Source organism: Aythya ferina, assembly GCF_964211825.1.
Source record: "Aythya ferina genome assembly, chromosome: 24".
In the NCBI taxonomy this organism is placed as follows: Eukaryota; Metazoa; Chordata; class Aves; order Anseriformes; family Anatidae; genus Aythya; species Aythya ferina.
In genome coordinates, this window is record NC_140322.1 from 3,118,137 (window position 1) to 3,137,375 (window position 19,239).

The 19,239-nt window shown below is 48.1% G+C and overlaps 1 protein-coding gene across 5 annotated transcripts; it reads right to left on the reverse strand.

Annotated features, from left to right (window-relative positions):
• Positions 1-1,205: 1,205 nt before the first annotated feature.
• On the reverse strand, positions 1,206-18,805 carry INPP5B (inositol polyphosphate-5-phosphatase B). 5 transcript variants are annotated; one of them, XM_084497350.1, is made up of 22 exons: positions 18,604-18,805; positions 18,409-18,488; positions 17,876-17,973; positions 17,459-17,488; positions 16,570-16,680; positions 11,444-11,534; positions 9,890-10,060; positions 9,313-9,414; positions 8,774-8,888; positions 8,020-8,136; positions 6,963-7,150; positions 6,465-6,576; positions 6,246-6,355; positions 5,936-6,071; positions 5,230-5,340; positions 4,389-4,551; positions 4,001-4,236; positions 3,324-3,437; positions 2,867-2,951; positions 2,359-2,486; positions 1,997-2,108; positions 1,206-1,669 (listed from the first exon to the last, which is right to left on the reverse strand). In XM_084497350.1, the coding sequence occupies exons 1-22, from the start codon at positions 18,658-18,660 to the stop codon at positions 1,545-1,547; spliced, it is 2,592 nt and encodes an 863-aa protein (XP_084353476.1). In that variant the 5' UTR covers positions 18,661-18,805; the 3' UTR covers positions 1,206-1,544. The 5 variants fall into 5 exon arrangements, with proteins under 5 accessions (XP_084353476.1, XP_084353475.1, XP_084353478.1 ...); XM_084497349.1 differs by having other exon boundaries at positions 11,444-11,537; XM_084497352.1 differs by lacking the exons at positions 16,570-16,680; positions 17,459-17,488; positions 17,876-17,973; positions 18,409-18,488; positions 18,604-18,805 and adding an exon at positions 15,574-15,643 and having other exon boundaries at positions 11,444-11,537.
• Positions 18,806-19,239: the final 434 nt, after the last annotated feature.

The following is a 19,239-nucleotide window of genomic DNA, read 5'->3' on the forward strand; positions in this document are numbered from 1 at the left end:
GGGGGTGAAGGACCCGGGTTCGAGTCCCGAGCCCGGCAGCAGCGCCGCTGTGAGGCGGGGGCACACAGAAGTGTAGAGGCACAAAATGTCCCAAATTGGACCCGCAAGGGTCACCGAGTCCAAGTCCTGTGTGCTTTGGGTTCCGAGGGACGTTAAAGCTCACCCAGCTCATAGAAACCTAGAATTATTAGGGTTGGAAAAGAGCTCCAAGCTCACCTGGTACAACCATCCACCACCATCACCACCACCACCCCCTGCCCCTGTCCCCCAGCACCACGTCCAACCTCTCCCTGAACACCCCCAGGGACGGGGACTCCACCACCTCCCTGGGCAACCCGTCCCAACGCCTGAGCGCTCTTGCTGAGGAGAAATGTCTCCTCATTTCCAGCCTGAACCTCCCCTGGCACAACTCGAGGCCGTTCCCTCTGCTCCTGGCACAGTTCCCTGTGAGCAGAGGCCGCCCCCAGCTCCCCACCCCTTCCTTCCAGGCAGTTGCAGAGAGCAATGAGCTCTGCCCTGAGCCTCCCCTTCCCCAGCCCAAACAACCCCAAGTTCCCTCAGCCCTTCCTCACAGGACTTGTGCTCCAGGCCCCTCACCAGCTCTGCATCCCTTCTCTGTTCATGTTCCAGGGCCTCGATGTCCTTCTTGTGCTGAGGGGCCCAAAGCTGAACACAGCATTCGAGGTGCAGCCTCACCAGAGCTGAGTACATGGGGACGATTACCTCCCTGCTCCTGCTGTCTGCACTATTCCTGATACAAACCAGGATGCCGTTGGCCTTCTTGGCCACCTGGGCACACTGCTGGCTCCCGTCCCCCTGCCATGGTGGGGGGAATATCTTTGAACCATATGCCTGAGCACAAGAAGCTCCAGCTGAGGCCATAACTGGTGCTCAGCTCATCTTGTCCCTGCCTGCAGCTGCCCTGGCTCAGCAGTGTGGGCATCAGCCAGCAAATGTTTTTGAAATGACAGGTTTGCAAGAAACTGGGTTCTTTCACTTTGACTGGATCACTGCCCCGTGGTGCTGCATGTTCCCACAGCATTAGAGTACTGGGGAAAGCCCAGAAATATTCATATAACACATCTGCTTTGCTACCACAGCCAACGTACTACTGGAAGTACTGTGGACTGGATCTGTTCCCTGCCTTTTACAGGTGTGACTTAAATCACCCTCAAACCAAGAATCGAAACCAGCCAACACTGAAATGGGGCAGACGAGCTGGAAAAAATGCACTGAGATGCTTTTATTTAAATAACAAGGACTTAAAAATTCTGAATTTTAATACAAGTTAAATACAATACAGTGAAAATATCAGCTTTTATAGTTTTGCTTGTCTACATACAGCTTATTTAGAAATTCAATATATTTTACAGCTTATTAACAGTGACACCTGATTCTAACTGCCTGAGCTGCATTTAATAGCAATAGATTGTATAAAATACTGTGATATTAAAAAAAAAAAAAAAGAAAAAGCTGGTATACTGTACAAAAATATTTTTTACAGTAGTTTGATATTTAAAAATCAGATTAGCTGCATCTGGAATTCACGGTAAAGTGTCCTCTCTCAAGAGGAACTGGTGGATAAATTGCTGAGCTTTCCTCTTTTCTGCTATATCAGGTGTAGGATGTCCAGGAGGAGGTCTAAGTAACAAGCCACCAAATATACTAGCTGCATTTTTGAGAGAGAAAGAGAGAGAGAGAGCACCAGTCAACAGCAGGCTATCAAAAGTAATTCCACTAACCCCACTCAGTCAAAATGAGAGAGCGCCTTGTTTCAGGATGGGGTGAGATAAAGCTGACAACACGTGCATCTCTTCTGTGTCCCTTTACAAATTTTTGTCAGGCTACTGCAAGGACAGTGTGTTTCTATGGACTGTTTGATAATTAAATGCTTCAAAACAGTAGAAGCCATGACTGCAAGCACTTTGGAGAAACGTGTTCTGTTACGCAAACTGAAACCCCCCTCTGAACAGAATGGTTATTTCACTCTCCTTACCAAGGATATTCACATCCAAATGGTTTTTCCCTGAATTTTTCAGTAGTTCTCGTAGAAACGCCATTAGATACTCAAATACATTTTTATGGCATTCTGGCAGCTTAGAGATAATCTGGGTGGAGAAAACAAACAACATTTATACTGAAGAAATGGTAATGGCTTAGTAGCTTTATCTACTACCTGTCTGCAAACACAACAGAAACAGCTCTTAATAATCCAAGATACATCAATCTTAGATCCACTCTATTATGAGATGATTAAGTTTCTTAGAGCAAAAGCCTGTTATTTGTCTAGCATATACCAGTCTGCTTCCCCCTCCTTCCAGAACAACAGAAATGGTCTCCCAGCAACGCTGGCATTACCTGGCTGCTCAGCAGGTAGTTGTTGGCACACTCCAAACAGCTGTTGTAGAAGCTGTAGCAGATGACCGGCTCTGGCAGGCTTTCCAGGAAGAGCAGCAGGGCCTCTGCTACCGAGTGGTTGCTGCCAACTGATCCAAAGATGGTTAAGGAAGAGGTGAGCACAGTATGGTCTATTTTGGTAGCATTTCTGCTGAAACATTAATCATTGCTTAGGTCTCCAGGAACTCCTGTTGTCCACAGATTTGAGTCCACATAGCAAACTCTGTTTCCCTGGGCAGTCAGACACTCACGCAGTTCAATGATCATTCATCAGCATAGCAAAGACTCTGCAGAGGCGTTAGTAGTGATTGCAAGCAGCAGCAAAGAGCTGCATATCTCAGCTACCATAAGGTGAGAGACAGCAATTTCAAAACCATGATGGAGCACAGAAGACTGATAAAACCTTTCTTGGCTTAGATCTTTTGTTTGGGCAAAGTGAGCCCTACCAGACATCAGTCTAAAAGGATACGGAGGGTATCATGCATTCCTTTGTCCAAACAGTCTCGGATTTGCTCAAATTCAGACCTGAGGCCTGGCTGCTGAAACAGGTCCTCCTGAAAAGACCACCATCAGTCAATCTCAAGGAAAGTAAATATTTGGGTCAATAAAGCACTGCCATTATGAACTGGCTGGAAAAATCTCCCTAGATCGGTGCTGATAACTACCAATCTCACCATGAGCAGTTCTAGTAAGGCTGTGGGACTGCCGTAAAGAGCAATGCAGAAGGACAGCTGCTGGTGCATGCCACACACGGAACACAGCAACTCAGGGTACTAAGATCACTTATCTCAAAGATGTCCTTTTCTTACTCTTTACCATTGGCCAAACATCCACAGTTAGCAAAGGCTGCCGTTACCATTATCTTGTCCAAAAATAAACGTAATGCAAACAAATTATTTTGCAATTCCAGCACAAGCACTGCCAACCTGCTGGGAAGCGTTGCGGTATAAGTGATCCACCATCATCCACAGCTCTTTGGGAATTTCCAGAGGCCTTTCAGCTTGAGTAGCAGCATCACTTGTTTCCAGCGGCATCAGTGTCTGAGAGAGGGGAGGAATAAAAAGGAGCTAGCCAACTTCTTGTTCAGCTCTGCAGATTGCTTCACAGGGCTTACACCCGACAATTAATACTTGTTACAGAACTGTGCAGCTTCACTCACAAGTCTTCATACATGATAGTTCCAACAGTCATAATTGTATCAAAAGTGCAGGCAGAAAGAACAAGCTGCTCTCAAACATGCCTCATGTACATTCAGCTCTACGGAAACTGATGCCTCACATATGCACACACCTCCATTTAGTATGGGGAAAGCGAAAGGCTCCAGAGAAGAAGATCTACGTTTAGAAGTAGCACACCTTTATAAATGTACAGGCAGAGCAGACAGTGCCTTACTGTCAGTGCTCTACGTGAAATGGGTTGCTTCATCCACATGAAGCACTACTGCAAGGTGTGAAGATGGCACACTAGGGAGCACAGGCTGTATCAGCATTCTCAGACTATGGACCAGGGAAGTGAAAGAAGGCTCTGTAGTAACAGACAGGACTTAACCACCTAGTTTTAATGGTTCTTGTGGGCTCAGAAGGGAAGCTTATCTTTAACTCACAAGGTTCTGAATGGATTCTGCTGACATGTCCTGGATTGGTTCCCGCATGTAACACAGTGTATGAATGGGAGACCCAAAGCAACTGGGCAAGTAGTTTCCTGTTACAGACAGAAAATAATCCTTCCCCCTGTCAAGATGCAAGACCAAGATATCTTCAAGTTTTTCTTCTCCAGAGTTTAACCGTGTAGCTGTTGATTTATTAACAAATAGCTCCAACTCAATCGTGATCTCAGAATCTGCCAAAATATAAGTAAGCCATATTGATTAAAAAACAGTATTGAACCCATAAGCCTGTAAAAAACATAACATTGTCAAAACAGCAGAGAAAACTAAGCCAGAAGATGACAATGTTAGCTCATTAACATGAAATGAACAATGAGGAGCTCACCTGGCAGCAGAAAGCCCTTACTAGGATTAGCTATCAGCCACTCCTTGCAATAGGTTTCCTCATCTGGTTTGCTGATAAATTCAAACTGGCAAGGCACTTGTCCATTGCGGATTGTAAACTTCTCTATCTGTAGCTGCATGTATTTAACATCCTCAAAATGGAACTAGAAACAAACATCAATCAACATCATCAGCCAATCCCCCCTTGCCAAGCACCATCAGCAATTCCTCATATTCCCGTCCCATAGTTTAATCATTAAGCAGCAAGATATCCAGATTAACCCTCTTGCTCCCACATCCCACCTCTTCCAGGATTAAATAGGATTGCACTTGTTTACAATGTATGCTCAAGTCATTTGCATTAGTGTGCACTTTAAAGCAAATGCTCCCCTCAAATAACCTCAATGAAACCTGAGAACAAGATAGCTGTAGCCTCAAATGTCTCAGCTGCTTGTCTGTTTTAGTTCCCAACACACAAAGCAAATGCTGGTTTTGTGACCTTCTCCAAATCCCTCAGTATTTTACATTTTATGTTTCTAAAAACAAGCAACAGCAAGGGGTACAAACTGCCCTTTTACTCTCTCACTCTCCACCTCAGAGAGTAACAGAGCTGCGCATTTCAGCTTGGTACCATGAATGAAATTTGCCTGCACCTAAAGCAGAAACAAATATTTCAAGGATTTGTAAACAGAAAACAGATGAAAGTCAATATACTGTTTCTTTGGAACCAGACCCCACGCTCTAGTATCCATCTAACACACTTCTACCACTCAAATACACTTCTGGTGTAGGAATAGGAATGCTCAATGTCGAGCAAGTCAGGGCAGATGAACATACCCTACCTCTCTCTGGGAGAGGGTCACCGAGGGAATGTTGGCATTCTCCATCTTATCCAGGGAGCGCACTATTTCCTCAAAGACTTTTCGATACAGCTCTTCATTCACAACCTTCACCTGAAAAGGACACACACAGCACCAATTGGTATTTACTGTGCCTCTACAGGACAGCCTGAAACATATAAAGTGGCTCAGTTTTAATAGTATGCTAGCATATACAACACATTTGATGAAGAGGCACTTGGAGCACTAATATTCTTATTCCTCCTCAGGACCCAATAATAAAGGACCTTGCTACCTTGATATAACTAGCAAGAGAGGCAAGAAAGTCACCCAGTCATTTTGAGAGTGCTTTTTGTTCTTTTTTTTTTTTTTTTTTTAAACCACACTCCTGGGCTGTCAATGATATAGCATGGCTGCACTGCAAGTTGCTGTGAAAACAATTAAGAAAAATAAGAAAAATAAGACTTCTGAAAAAACACCTACAGATGCTCATAAATTGTTCTGCTGAAGTGAAGTATTACTTAACACAACCCTAGCTTACTATGAACAATGATTCAATTTCAATATATTACCTAACCCACCTTACAAGCCATTGTTCTGTGTAGATGCCATAAAAGCGGGGATAATCCAGCATGAGAGCCTCTCCCCTCCTCCCCCACACACAGCACGAGGTCAGCAGAGTTGTTTCCTTAGGTACAGACATACTTACCCCAATATCAAACACAGAGCTAACTGGCTTGTGATCACTGATCTTCAAAGCCATATGGCTGCGATAGCTCAGCTGAGCAATGTTCTGCCCTTTCCAGAGTATCCGATCGCACCATGCTGGAACACGACACTTCTCACTAGGACAGAGGTAAAAATTACAGTTTCCAGGCACAGTTCAGATGGAGTAACACTCTCAGGGACTCGGTGTTTTCCTGACAAGGCCAATTTCTGCATTTTTTTTTCCACTTTATTGTTACCACCTTCAGTGATAACATCAGCCAATGTCATCACGTATGAAGCAATCACTGTACCTTGTGTCCCAGTCATCGCAGCCAGCATCATATTTGTATGTTGGTTGGAAAGAAATCTCTCCCTCTGTAAAGCCTTCAAAGACTGCTTTTGCATTCATTTGCCTCTTTAGCTACAAAAGAAAAAGAAAAATAAGCTCAAGCACAATTCCCATATGAGCTAAATGGGAGCACTGAGAAGGCTAAGGAGCACCTGCAGGTAGGTGAGGGAGGCATCAGTACCTGGTCATATCGGCAAAGCTCTGAAAATGCTTTCTCTTCTACAAGCTGCTTCACTTTTGCCACATCCAGTTCCTCCAGCCGATAGTTGAGGTCACCCAACCATAAGATCACACTGAAAGAGAATGTAGACCAAAGCTGCTCTTTCTACCTTGGCTGATTTTAATTCCCATTCTGCATGTTTGTCAAAATCTCTTACTAACTGGTGCTTTTAATATTCCTCAATGACTAAATCCTACAACCCATTGAGAAGATTGATGCATATTGCCCCATTCCCTCTTGAAGCATGAAAATAAAACAAGGCCTGGAAAACTGTAAAAAAGCAAGTGATTGCCAGAACCGTCAAAAACAGGGTTATAGTAAATCTTTTCTGGCCCTTCCAGGCTAATAATCGGATTGCTAGACACCCTTCTCACATCCCTGTGAGAGAACCTTATACCCCACCATGTTCCTAATGCTCTGCCTTGAGCAGTGAATCAGGTAATCAAAGGGGAAGCATACTCATGTTTGCTAATAGTGAGAGGTGGCAAATTTGGATCCGATTGGCAGAATTGCATCCGAGAGCAGATGTCTTTGAAGTCCTGGTTCCTCCGCTCATATTCCTCGGTGTGAGCTGCAAGGTGAGAATTCACAATGCACACACTAGTGTTATGGAATTTAAACCTTATGGCAACACCACCTTTGTTACCCTGAAAGATAAAGACAAAGACGCTGGTCAGAAGCTTTTCTTCTGCACACAACAGATGAATCCAGAAATGAGTTAACAGCAGTGGACAAGCCAGAAGACATTGAGGCAGACCATTTAACTCCAGAAGAGGGAAAAGGCTGAAAACCTAATTGGTGATAATTGCATCATGAATTTAAGCCAGGAACTCATGTGAAGATTTCACACAGCAAGGGAACATGGCAAGCAAATTTAGAGAACACAGTTTGTAACTCAGGATTTAGTTAATACAACAGGAAAATTCAAATCAACAAGGGAGCTGGTCAATTGCTTCAGCAAGTCCTGAAACCAGTTTAGCAACAAACAAGACCTTTCAACACAGACAATAAAAAAAAAAGTAAGTGGAGGAGGAAGCACATGGCTTAGCTGGCCAAAAACACCTCTGCCAAGTTACAGCTGCAGTGTTCGTGGAACTACATCCAAAGGGCACAGACTTCATTTCTGTGATGCAGAAGGGCAAGAGGCCAGTAAGTCCTCTTCCACAAAACTATAATCTGGATGGACACGTTTCTTCTACTCATGTTTCCTCACATTAATTGCTTTGAGCAAAATCACAGCCAGCATCAAGCTACATGAGAGTGGGGCCCCAAGCAGCCCAGCACATGTAATCAGGAAAAAGCCCCCAAGGAAGCTCCTCCCACAAGGTCTAGGAGCTTTTGATAACACACGGTGATTCCCTCTAGCAACAGCCTGAGCTGTCACAGAGACGGGACTCTACGTGTCTAAAAGCAGCTGCCTCCTTTAGCTAGAGGAATAACCACTACATCTAAGGAGTGGAGCTCCCCAGGGCTCCCTGAAGTCTCAACCCTTCTCACACACAGTCGTCATTCTTACCATCCTCCCCATGATGCCAGTTCCCACAGTCTCAACTTCCACCTCGGAGATGTTCAAAGCAAGGTCTGCTTTCACATACAACAGAAGCATTATTCCCACAAGCCGCACAAGTTTCACCTGAAAAATAGATCCTGTTGCATTAAATACTGGAATGGGAGAAGGCACCTTGTCCCCCAGCCCAGAACAAGGGCCAGCAAAACACAGATGAAGAAGGAGGCTCATCCAACAGCCCACCTCGCCACACAGTACACAGGCACTCCATCAGCACAGCACAAGAGGGAGCCAGGGACCAACACCACAGTCAAGGAAGTCGAAGCCCAAAGCAAAGGCCAAAGCACTGGCAGCCCATAGAAGGAGCTTCCCTTAAACAAGCGACAGGAGACAAAGCAGACCCACGGAGCAGGAGCCAAAACACAGGCAGCGTTCCTACCAAGATACCTTCACGCCTCGTTCCACCATGCATTATGGAGACAGACATGGCAGATGCTAAGACGCTTCCTACTCACTTCCCCCAAGACAGCAGGAGCTTCATTTATGCATGGCGCCTAGCTGCTCCCTCCTGTCCTGCCCTCTGCCTTGGCACCCTGCACAGTAACACTACCTACTTCACCTTCAGAGCACTTCTGACTGAGCAAAAGCTGCAGACAATGAACCTCTGGAAGACACAGCAATTGAAAACAGGAAAAAGCAAAGTGAAAAGAGGCCCGAGTGGAAAATGATTCCACATTCAAACCTCCCCAAAAGCCCCATTTACCTTTGCATATTTGGCATCTGGGTGAAGACTATCAGTTACAGCTTTAAACCATTCTTCTTCCTTCGGTGTGTCATTGAAAAAGAAGGCTTCTTTACTCAGATCAAGCTCCTGGAAACTGCATTTGAAGAAGAAATCCATGTATGCACGCATTTTATTTATTTATTTATTTATTTATTTATAACTCCAGCCCTTCCCTCCAGGAAAGAACTAAAACAATTTATACTCACACTAAATTTGTAACTTAAAGCTCAAATTCAGTTATGCTGATTTCAGAGGCAAGTTAAATGTAAAGCTAATTGTTAGAATTAAATGGAACCATATTAAAGATTTTGTAAAACTGCGGTGCCAGAAAGCCCAAACACTACCAGAATAACAGCCCTTTCAGGCTACACAAACACACACTCTAGAGCTGTGCAACAGAGTAAGGCAACGCAAACATTCCTCAGCTGTGATGTCTTGGCTGAACACCTCATGCTACAGATCACAAGCAAGCAGCCAGTGTCAAGGGTTGGAAGGAAGAGCCAGAAGGAGACACTCACCCCACACAGTAAATGTCTGGAGGCTCCGTGTCACATCTCAGCCAGGGCTGGAGGCTTTCCTTGGGTGACTGACCATTCACATTGTAAGTCCCGACAAAAAATCTGAAAAGAATTCACTTTTGTTAAATCCCAGAGCTGCAAATACCACTAGTATTAGCCCATGTACTTAATAATAATTATGTAGGAGTAATTTGTTTCCAGGAGGGATTAGGACAATGTGACAAAGTCTAAATTCCTACAGCAATTTCATTACAGTAGCATCTTTATAGCCTGTTTTACAGAAGGATGCACATTTTTGCATAGAGTGTAAAAAGACAGGAATAGAGCTGTGCAGTAGCAGTTTGAAATGATAAATTCATCCAACAATCTGCATAAATGGATTTTAATCACAGTAAAGTTTTTGTCCCGATTATATATTTCACCCAAGCTCTCATGAAATTAGTAGAACAACTGCAAGGCTAACAATAAACAGAAGGAGTGAGAGAGAAAGCCAGGAGTGCACAGAATTGATGCACTTCCAGCCATAGGAAACTTACTCCCACCCCCAAAACAAGCTCTTCTCAGGAATGATCATCACCTGAAGTTCTGGATGTACGTGTAGGAATCCTCCCTTTGTACAAGCTGAGATTTAACGATAGTATCTCTTAGTCCAAACTGTGGTTCTGATAAGATTGAAGCCATGTTTGAAACCATTACGCCGGAGGACCGCACCATTTCAGCTTTCACATCAGATTTGACTTTGCTTTGTCTGGAAGGGAAAACAAAACTGCTAGAAGAAGCCCAGGATAAAAACACACCCTGAACAGCTTATTTCTGCTGCTGCGGACGTGGTTCTCATTTACCTGTCTGTTTCACTGTGCAGAATAAGCAAACAAGACTGGAATGAGCATTTCTTAGAACAGCTCAGACCTTCTCTAGATAAAACCAGTTTAACTAACCGAAATGACAACCTGTTCTCCCTAAGCTGGTGCAGCCTGTTGAGTCAGGGCAGACCTGTTGATTCAGGGCAGACCTTGTTCACCTGTACACCAAGCCGTCCACATTTCCTGCTTACTGGAACAGGGAGATGTGGATGTCATCTCCCTCTGCTCAACCCTTCTGACCTCAGCAGAAGAATGAAAAACTGTTTGTTTTCATGGTGGAAAAGTCCCAGCTCTATCTAGAAAGGAGGCAGCAAAGAGTAGATGGGGACAGAGGTGGTTTTATTTAGTATCTTGTTGCTCTGTGATTTACTGCAGGCTCCTTTTGCAACAGTAGTAATGCCACAGCTTGGGAGTTCCCACAAGCAAGTGCATGATATAAATTTAAGGTCAACAACCTACACATGAGTGCCAAGGACGGCACAGAGACAGACTTTGAAGGATATGCAGCAGGGTCCACAAAGTCCTGGGAACTGGAAAATGAAACTCTAACATTTTAAAAGTGTATCTATGAGACATGGTGGCCCTAAGCCAAAGCTCTCTGAATTCAAAACAAACAACGCTAGCAGGTCCTGTCTCACCAAACAGCAAAATATGCCCAAATAGGGGGACTAGCAGGACTGGCTCTGAGAGGCAGTGCTGAAATTCCCACTCAAGTTTTGACAGCATGCTTATGCTGAGCTTTTTTTTTTTTTTTTCCTTTTAACTAGAATCTGTGATTCTCTTCCCCAAAAAGTTGCCAGCTACTGCTCCAGATCCTGCTACCCCTGATGACTGCAGCTGGCAGGGTTGCCAGCACGTGGAAGCAGATAAGGCAGCAGGCAGATTCCTCAAGCACTGGTGTCTGCAAAGACCTGCCACGCTGGGACCAGAAAGACCAACTTCCCCATGCGGTTTCCAGCTGAAAACCAGGAAACCCAGACAGAAAGCCCTCTGCAATTTGTCTTCCCCTCGACATGAAAATATCAACAGCTTGCCCACTGCAGCTCATTCCGTCTGTACACAATCATACAGAAGCACGCAGAAGTTTGGTGCTATATATATTTACTGTCAACAAAGAGCCTCTGCAGAGGCGAAGCACAGCTAGACAGGCAAAGAAACATTGCCATCGCTTTTACAACTCACTACACCCTGCCCAGAGAGATGATGCACACAAGCATTGCTTCAACTGCTTCAAGAGAAATACACGAGAAGTGAGAGAGAAACCATACCTGGGAGCACCTTTATCAGTGCTGTCATGGCTCCAGTTCTGATTAACTGCAACTTTTTTTCCATTCTGCTTGATGCCTTCAGAGCCAACCACTTCTGGAAAAAAAAAAATCAAGTTTCATGTGAAACTAAGTGTTCTTTAACTTATCAACACACTCAGGCAAACAGAAGGGAAAACCAATGGGCACAACACAGTTTAGACTCGTACGGAGAAACAAAGTGTCCCACAGACTCTCTTTTTGTTATCTGATCGACTCATCTTATTTTGACAGAACTATTTGGTGGTGATGCAGCTTCCCCAGCAGAGGAAGGACTTACACCAGCATGCCACACAGCCACGGAGAGCAGCAGAGCTGTCGGCGCTCTTTCAGAGCTAAGCCAAACCAGAACTGGCACCATAAAATCCAGGGCTTTATCCTGGAAATCCAGAAAAACTAAGCTAATAATCAGCTTTTCCTTTCTGAAGCAAGATGGGAAGTGCAAGGAAAGGAAGAAAAACGACTAATCACACTACCGTTTAAAGGGTTTAGGTCTCTCTGCAGAAACATAGCAAAGCACAGGAGCCCTCCCCTGCGAAGAAGTACAGCAGTCACCATACAAATGTGCCACAACTCAGCAGAAGTAAGTGCTGCCATGTAAATTGCACGTTCCTAACGAAGTAACAGGGCAGCTAGTATGCAAATGCAGCTAAATACAGGTGCAATGCTAAATGCGTTATACCATGTTAGCAAAATTTGACCAGTCTCAGCATTTGTTTCAGCTCTGACGTTCTGCTGCTAAGTGGCAAAATAACGGTTAAAGCAGAGAATTTTGCATGGGGTTTTCCGTGCTTAAGGTGCAAAACCAACAATACCAAGGCAACAATACTTCTCACACCAGTCTAATAATGATACACAAAGTGCTCTTAAGCTTGTAAGGTTTCTGTTCATTCGGCTGAGCTTCTCCTTCTGTGAGCACTATCCAGAAAAATTAAGGTTTTATCACTGTCATAGTACACCCTCTAGGACAAGAGCACAAACCAGAAACAGAACTTAAAGTACTTTACACAAGCACTCAGAATATAAACAAGCTGACAAGAAGTGGCCATATTCTCAGCTTGGAAAGCCTCTTCTGCCCAAAGAGCCCTCCCAGAATAAAGACTCTGTAAGAGGATTAATCGGAGGCTGTTTCCAGAAGAGCACATGATTCAAGCCTCATTACAGATCACACAAGCAAAGTCCTGTGGCAACGAGCAGGAGCAGCCTTTGCTAAAACAAACTCTGAAATTAGCAACGTGCATCTCTGCTAGCAGAAACGCGTTTGACTTCGCATGCAGCATCACCAAGTTTCAGTACTCCCTCAGAGCTCATCCAACCACAAGCATCTCCCAGACACATATTTTAATGCTCTTAAACAAAACCTTAAATTAATTGAAATTAACTTGAATTTAAGTTAACATTTAAACAAACAAGATATGCCTGCACCTCAAAGAAAGCTGAACGTTTCTCTCTATCTGCAGTTCAGTGCTGCACCACGAAGCACAGTCTCAGTGAGTTGGGACAGAGCCACAAATTTTCTCCATAGGCATTAAGTGCTTAATCAGAGCTGCTCGAGCCTCTGCAAGTTTTCCTGATAAAGACCGTGCGAGGGATCTTGACAGTGACAAGAACCAACTTGAACTTTCACCGTAAAGAGCAAAGCAACGAGACAAGTGTTGCTTTGGTAGCAGGAAGGGAGCAGAGGTTCATCTTTATTACCCGTAGACGCCAGCAGCACTGGGCAGCAGGCAGGAGCTGGTGGTGCCGCTGATGGCAGGGTTTCTGTGCCTGCCCAGTGCTGCTGGCACAGCTGCTACGCAGGGCGAGATGGCAAGCCAAAGATCACAGCCATACACCGCACCTTGGCATTTTAACATCATCAGCAAAAATATTCGTTTACGTAGGATTCCCTTTAGAAAGAGATTAGCCCTGGGAACAGGCTGCTTCCTTCAGATAAATTTACATCTAGACAGAGGTCGCTCAAGCCAGAGGAGGTCTATATGTTAGCAATCTAATGTGGAATATTTTAGCAAGATAATGACCTTATGTAATAACTGAGCTGGGCACAGAAATAAAGGGCAATGTGCAGAGATAAGAAAGCAGCAGAATCAGGATTTGCAGCTAGAAGGGACTTACAAAACAAAGCCTTTCTTATTAAACGTGTGCAGCGACATTACAATACTGTTCTACAGCAGTTCGAGGTCCCCTCTTCTGGATAAAGCAGGATCCAAGCTTAGTGCTGGAAGGGGGGAATTAAATTAGCCTTGCCACCAGTTGTGTCAGTCTGAGCCAGCCCATGCTGCGTAACGAAGTGCACACAGCAGTCCATGCAGGACGGCGCTATGCCTGGCTGGAGGGAAGTCACTTCGTGCTTTTTGCTGTTCCAAATGAAGCAAAACTGCAGTTGTGACTGTGACCGTGCACACAGATGGGATTTTAGATAAGGGTATTAACTGAAATTAGGAACATAAACTATGGACATTTAAATTCCATTATAGGTTCTCTCATTCATTAACCAGCCTTAATCCACAGAAGGTACAACAAACCAATATTACCACTAGCAAATGGCCGCATTCACACAGTATTTAAATGTGATTTGATTTGCCTATGAAAGTTGCTCGCTCGGTGCTCATGCTCATTTAATGACAGAGCAAGAGCCAGTAATGGAAAACAGCAGACAAAACCTCATTCTATATCAATTTATATTCCAAAAGGCCCGAAGTGATGGCAGAGAGTGCTTTCTTCCTTTAACATGAGGGGAAAAAAACACTAAACTCCTCCAACTCAAGAAAAACACAGTCAGGCCTTGAAAAGGCAACTTTGTCAAAGCTCAAAGGCATGACTTGATAGGAGAACTACTTTCCAACAAGCTCACAATTCAAAGAGCGTCACTGTGCTCCAGATACAACAAAAACAAACCAACAAAGGAACCGGCTTGTGTTTCACTCAGCATGCTTTTAGGGACGTGGTTTAGTGGGTGATATTGGTGGTAGGGGGACGGTTGGACCAGATGATCTTGGAGGGTTTTTCCAACCTTAATGATTCTAGCATCATATGCCCAGGTCTCCCCCAGTCAGTTCTGCACAACAAGCTAAAATGCCATGTCTGAACAGATGTTCCCATATCCCTACCTTGGCCCAATCCAATTCGTGCAGTTGCCTGAGGTCTGAGTTACAAAATCCATCCCTTCTCTTTCTTTTTTTTTTTTTTTAAACACACAACTGACAGTGAAATAAAAAGAAGGAACATCGGTGGCACCAAACTGCGCCCACGTGAACACGAGGAGCCCAGGCGAGCTGAAAGCGGGTAAAGCAGAAACGGTTCAATCCCAATTCTGCGTCCCACACCGACTTCCAGGAATTGTCCCAGCTCCGCGCTGCCTTCTAGGAATCGCCCTTTCTCACAAACTCACTTTACAAAGGGAAAAAGCAGCAGCAGCAGCAACTGGGGCCATGTGCGATAGCATCGAGCAGGCAAGAGGAAGAGGCCGATGCCACAGTGCTGAGAGCGAGGGCGAAGGCAGCAGCACTGCGGGGCTGCTGTGAGGTGCAGCCAGGGCACACGAAGGCTGGCGATGAAGAAAGCTGAGCCTCCAAAACCTGTCAGGCCCTGCAAGCGCTGCCTAGGCTGGCACAGGGCAGTGGTGCCTGGATGGGGCAATCCCATAGCGGGCAAAGCTCTTCAGGCAATGTCCCCTCGACGCGCTTCTCTTCGCTGCCTGCGATTCTCTGCCCACAGAGGAAGCCCCAGAAGCAAAAGGGCTCTGCAAAACCCCTCCAGCTGCCTCCACACACCCTAAATTCACTGCCCCGACCCCCGGAGCCCCCCTGGCTCCTCAGGGAGCTGCCGAGCCCCGTGTCCGCGAGCCGAGCCCTTTCCCTTCCCCTCCCAAAGCGCTCCCCGAGCCCCACAAGCCGCCAGCACCCCCACACACAACCGGGTCCCCCCTCAGGAGCCACCTCCACCGGCCGGCCCGGGCACAGCGGCTGTGCTACCACCGGGAGGCACCGGGCCGAGCCGTGCCAGGCGGGTCCCTCGCCTCCAGCCCCGTTCCCGGCCCCCCTCCGGCAGCACCGGGTCCCCAGCGGGTCCCCGCAGCTCCCCCCCGGGCTCACCTCGGCGGGACCGCCCGCCCGCCGACATCGCGGCCGCTCCGCCGCTGCCGGCCCCGCTCCGCCCCGGCCCGGCTCCGCCCGCCATGGGGCGGCTCTCGGGGGCTGCCCGCCCCGAGCAGGGCCGGGACGGGGACGGGGATGAGGCCTGGGCCGCGGAGAGGTGGCCGGTGATGGCTCTAGGAGCACCGAGAGCCTGCCCCGGAGACACGGAGATGCCTCGGAGCCGTCCCTGAGCTGCCCCAGGGTCACGGAGGCATCCTGGAGGTGCTCCGGAGCGACTCCGGAGCTGCCCTGGAGCTGCCTCAGGGCCACGGAGCGACTCCGGAGTCGCTCCGGAGCTGCCCTGGAGCTGCCTCAGGGCCACGGAGATGACCCGGAGACAGGCACGGAGCTGCCCCAAGACCCCGGAGCCACCCTGGAGGTGCTCCGGAGTCGCTTCGGAGCTGCCCTGGAGCTGCTCCGGAGCTGCCTCAGGGCCCTGGAGCTGTCCCAGAGTTGCTCTGGAGTCGCCCCAGGGCCCTGGAGCTGCCCTGGAGCCATCCCGGGAGATGCCCCTGAACCCTGGAGTGCTCCCCAGGCGCTGCCTTCCTGGCCAGAGCAAAAGGTGATGGCCCTGGGCACAGAGATTTGCGTGCTTGTGTCCTTCTTGGAGCAGTGCACGCCTTCAGCACGTGTGATAAAGGGCACAGAGGAAGATGCTGGTGGAAAAAGCAAGAAGGGGGTGAGCAGACGCAGAGCGTCTGAGGAGACAGCTTGCGGTCGCTCAGGGCACGCAAAATAAATTTCCATGTGGCCTTCTGAGTGCACGGGTTGCTCACAGCTCAAAGTGCTGCTCAGCTCTCTGATGCTGCACAGTTGTTACCCTTGTGAAGCATTGCAGCTCAGCCCCAGTTTCAGCAGCAGAGGCTGGCGCTGCTCTTCCTCACGAGCCTACAAACACAAGCCACAGCCAGGCTCCTTGTGCCTGTAACACCAAGCACATGGCATAGCTCGTACCTGGGCTGCACCTGCTGAGTTCCTGCAGGAACGTGCGCGTGTGGGAACCAAAGGGCAACTGCACCGTGAGCCGATCGTCTTCTGAACTGATCTGGACCGTCACATCGGAGCCTGTCAATAACAGGAGGAGAAGAGCTCATGGTTGGTGCTGCCAAGCACTCAGAAACACCCAGTGTTTTCTGCACACTGCAGCAGCTGGTGCACACATGCAGACTCTATCAGCAAGTCTCCCTGGGTCTTAGCATTTATTTTTCACATTTTACATGAGAATGGCAATTAAAAATATAAAAATCACTGTTTGTAATACTTTTTGTTCTGCTCATTCAGCGATGGCAAATGCATTTGGTGGCCACTGCAGTAGGTGCTAAGCAGCACCATGTCCATTGATGCCAGCCCAAACTGCTGCTGATGCCGGGCATTAACCATCACTGCTCTGGTACCATCCCACCCAAATACCTCCAAGACGTTTTGTAGATGTTGTCTTAGCATGAAGACATGTAACAGTCTCTGCATGCTCCACTAACACGTGGTTTTGCTGGTCACCCCCGTTACATCTTGTGTATTTTGATAACAGACACAAATAGCTGTGCCTGAAAGAAACCCTGAGAGGGCCGATAACTGATCTTTCAGCAGCTGTTTAAAAATATTTAGAGAAACGGTTACCCTGGTTGAACAGGGTTGACAGTGCTCTGTCAGCATGAGCAGAATAATGGCAAACAGCTCACCCAGTAAGACAAGATCCCCTTGTTCCACCGCATACACCTACAGAGGAGTAACCCCTGCCTACAGCCCAGAGCACAAAAGCAAGTCCTTCTGCCCCGCTGCTTGCAGCTGGTGCAGGGCCCAGGGATTTCTACAGCACTGACACTAAAACAGCAACAAAACTCACCGATGACATGAAGGTCGCTGTCAGGTATCACTGCAAAAGCAAAAGGAAGTTCAGTTACAAGCAAAGCAATAGGAGTGCTGACTACAAAAATACTTTGAGGCTGGGGAGCTCAGCAAGGTCCTCAGGCCCCGAGTGTTCTCTGCAAGCACAGGGATGGGCAGAATCTGCCGGGGCAGGAGGCCGTGGGTGATGCTTGGTAGGACACAGGGCACTCTGGATTGCAAAACGATTAATCTGGCGGGGCCCTTCCAGCTGTGTCATGTTCATAAACTTCACCAGGGATTATAAATTGAAGAGCAAATGGGAAGGGCTGAGTAGATCTCAACTTTCAGCCAGCAGAGCAACAAGATATGGACTCCATATCCCTTCACCCCCTTCATTGGAGGTGGTCACTATGCCCCCAAAGTGCATCCATACCTTCTTCCACTGCAAACCCTTCTCTGATGGGGATGACTTTCTCCAGCCAGACATCCTCAGCGGTTATGGCCATCCGCCGGTGTGTGTATACGTAGATCCTGCAAGCATGGAGCAGACACAGAGGTAATGCCTCCCCTCTGGCATCTCTGCAGGTGTGGGCAGACCCCATCCCATCCAGCAGCAGCTGCCAGCGTAGCCTCATGCAAATCCCCAAACAACCTCTCCACAACACACCCACCATCCCGCTTGTCATTTAAATAAGGATGTGTTTGTGTTACTGGCAACACACACCAAACCCACACCTGTAGGGCCCGGGCTCGCCTCGTTACCCGTCCATACAGCACAGCAGGAGAAATGCCAAGGCACAACTCCTTCCAAGCAGTGCTCTATCAGACCTCATCCTGGTAGAAAGTGCTTGGGGGTAGGAAGGGATTTTAGGCACTTCCCAAGGCCTAAAAAAGACCTGTCAGGCTCTGCTGCAGCCTCTCCTCCTGCCAGCAGCATCCCCCTGCCCTCCCCGCTCCGGCACCTACGCGTGCTCTCCGCAGCTCTCCACCAGGCCCAGCAGCCGGCTCTCCACGCTCTCCCCACCAGCCAGGGTTCCCTGCACGGCCTTCATTTGGGGTCAAGGAACAGCAAACAGCGATGGGATCCCGGCGGGGCCTCCTCCTTTCCGGGTGGGCCCGGAAAAGGGAGGAAAGCTAGAATCACCGCGGTGCAAAGGATATGATTCGACACGTCGCTCCGTTGGCCAGGGTCTCCTGGATGGCCACCGACTGGTCCATGCTCCGTGCCCGCGAGGCGAGAGCCGGCGGTCCCAAAGCAGGTCCCAAAGCAGCCGGAGAGCAGCAGCAGCAGCAGCCCTGGGGTGATGCCAAGCTCCGCGATGCAGCTCAGGGAGGCCAGACCAGGACTGGGACCAGGACCAGGACCGGGATTGGGACCAGGACCGGGGATGTGGCCACGCTCGGTCCCACAAAGGCTCCCGGGGACCCCTCGCTTCTTGTCCAGCTCCCAGCTGGGCTCTTGGGGCCGGAGGTGGCTGAGGCCCGCCCCGCTCCCGGCCTGCCCCAGGCGTTCCGTTAACCCTTAGCTCCGGGAAGGGCCCGAGCCCAGCTGCATGCTCCCGTCTCAGGCACCGCTGTCACCGGAGAGGCGGCCACGGGGGTCCCCGGGTGCCGGGGGGCTTCGTGACACTGCCCAGAGTGCTCCCACCCAAAGCAGAGCACGGCCAGCCAGGTCCCAAAGCCCCAGGAAACACGGCGAGCCTCATTTTCCGGCCCCGCTGCAAACGATTTTTACAGCTGGCCGCACACAGTGCGCCGATATTAGAGGGTGAAAAGCCAGGGGAGGGAGCGGGAGCA

Bases quoted from the DNA above. Each gene is read 5' to 3' on its own strand.
- INPP5B (XM_084497349.1), bottom strand. From the start codon at position 18,660: ATGGACCAGTCGGTGGCCATCCAGGAGACCCTGGCCAACGGAGCGACG. The intron at 4,552-5,229 runs GTAGGGTATGTT...GTTTGTTTCTAG, and splicing joins TGACCCTCTCCCAGAGAGAG to TTCCATTTTGAGGATGTTAA. The intron at 2,952-3,323 runs GTTGGCAGTGCT...TGGTCTTTTCAG, and splicing joins ACCGCAACGCTTCCCAGCAG to GAGGACCTGTTTCAGCAGCC.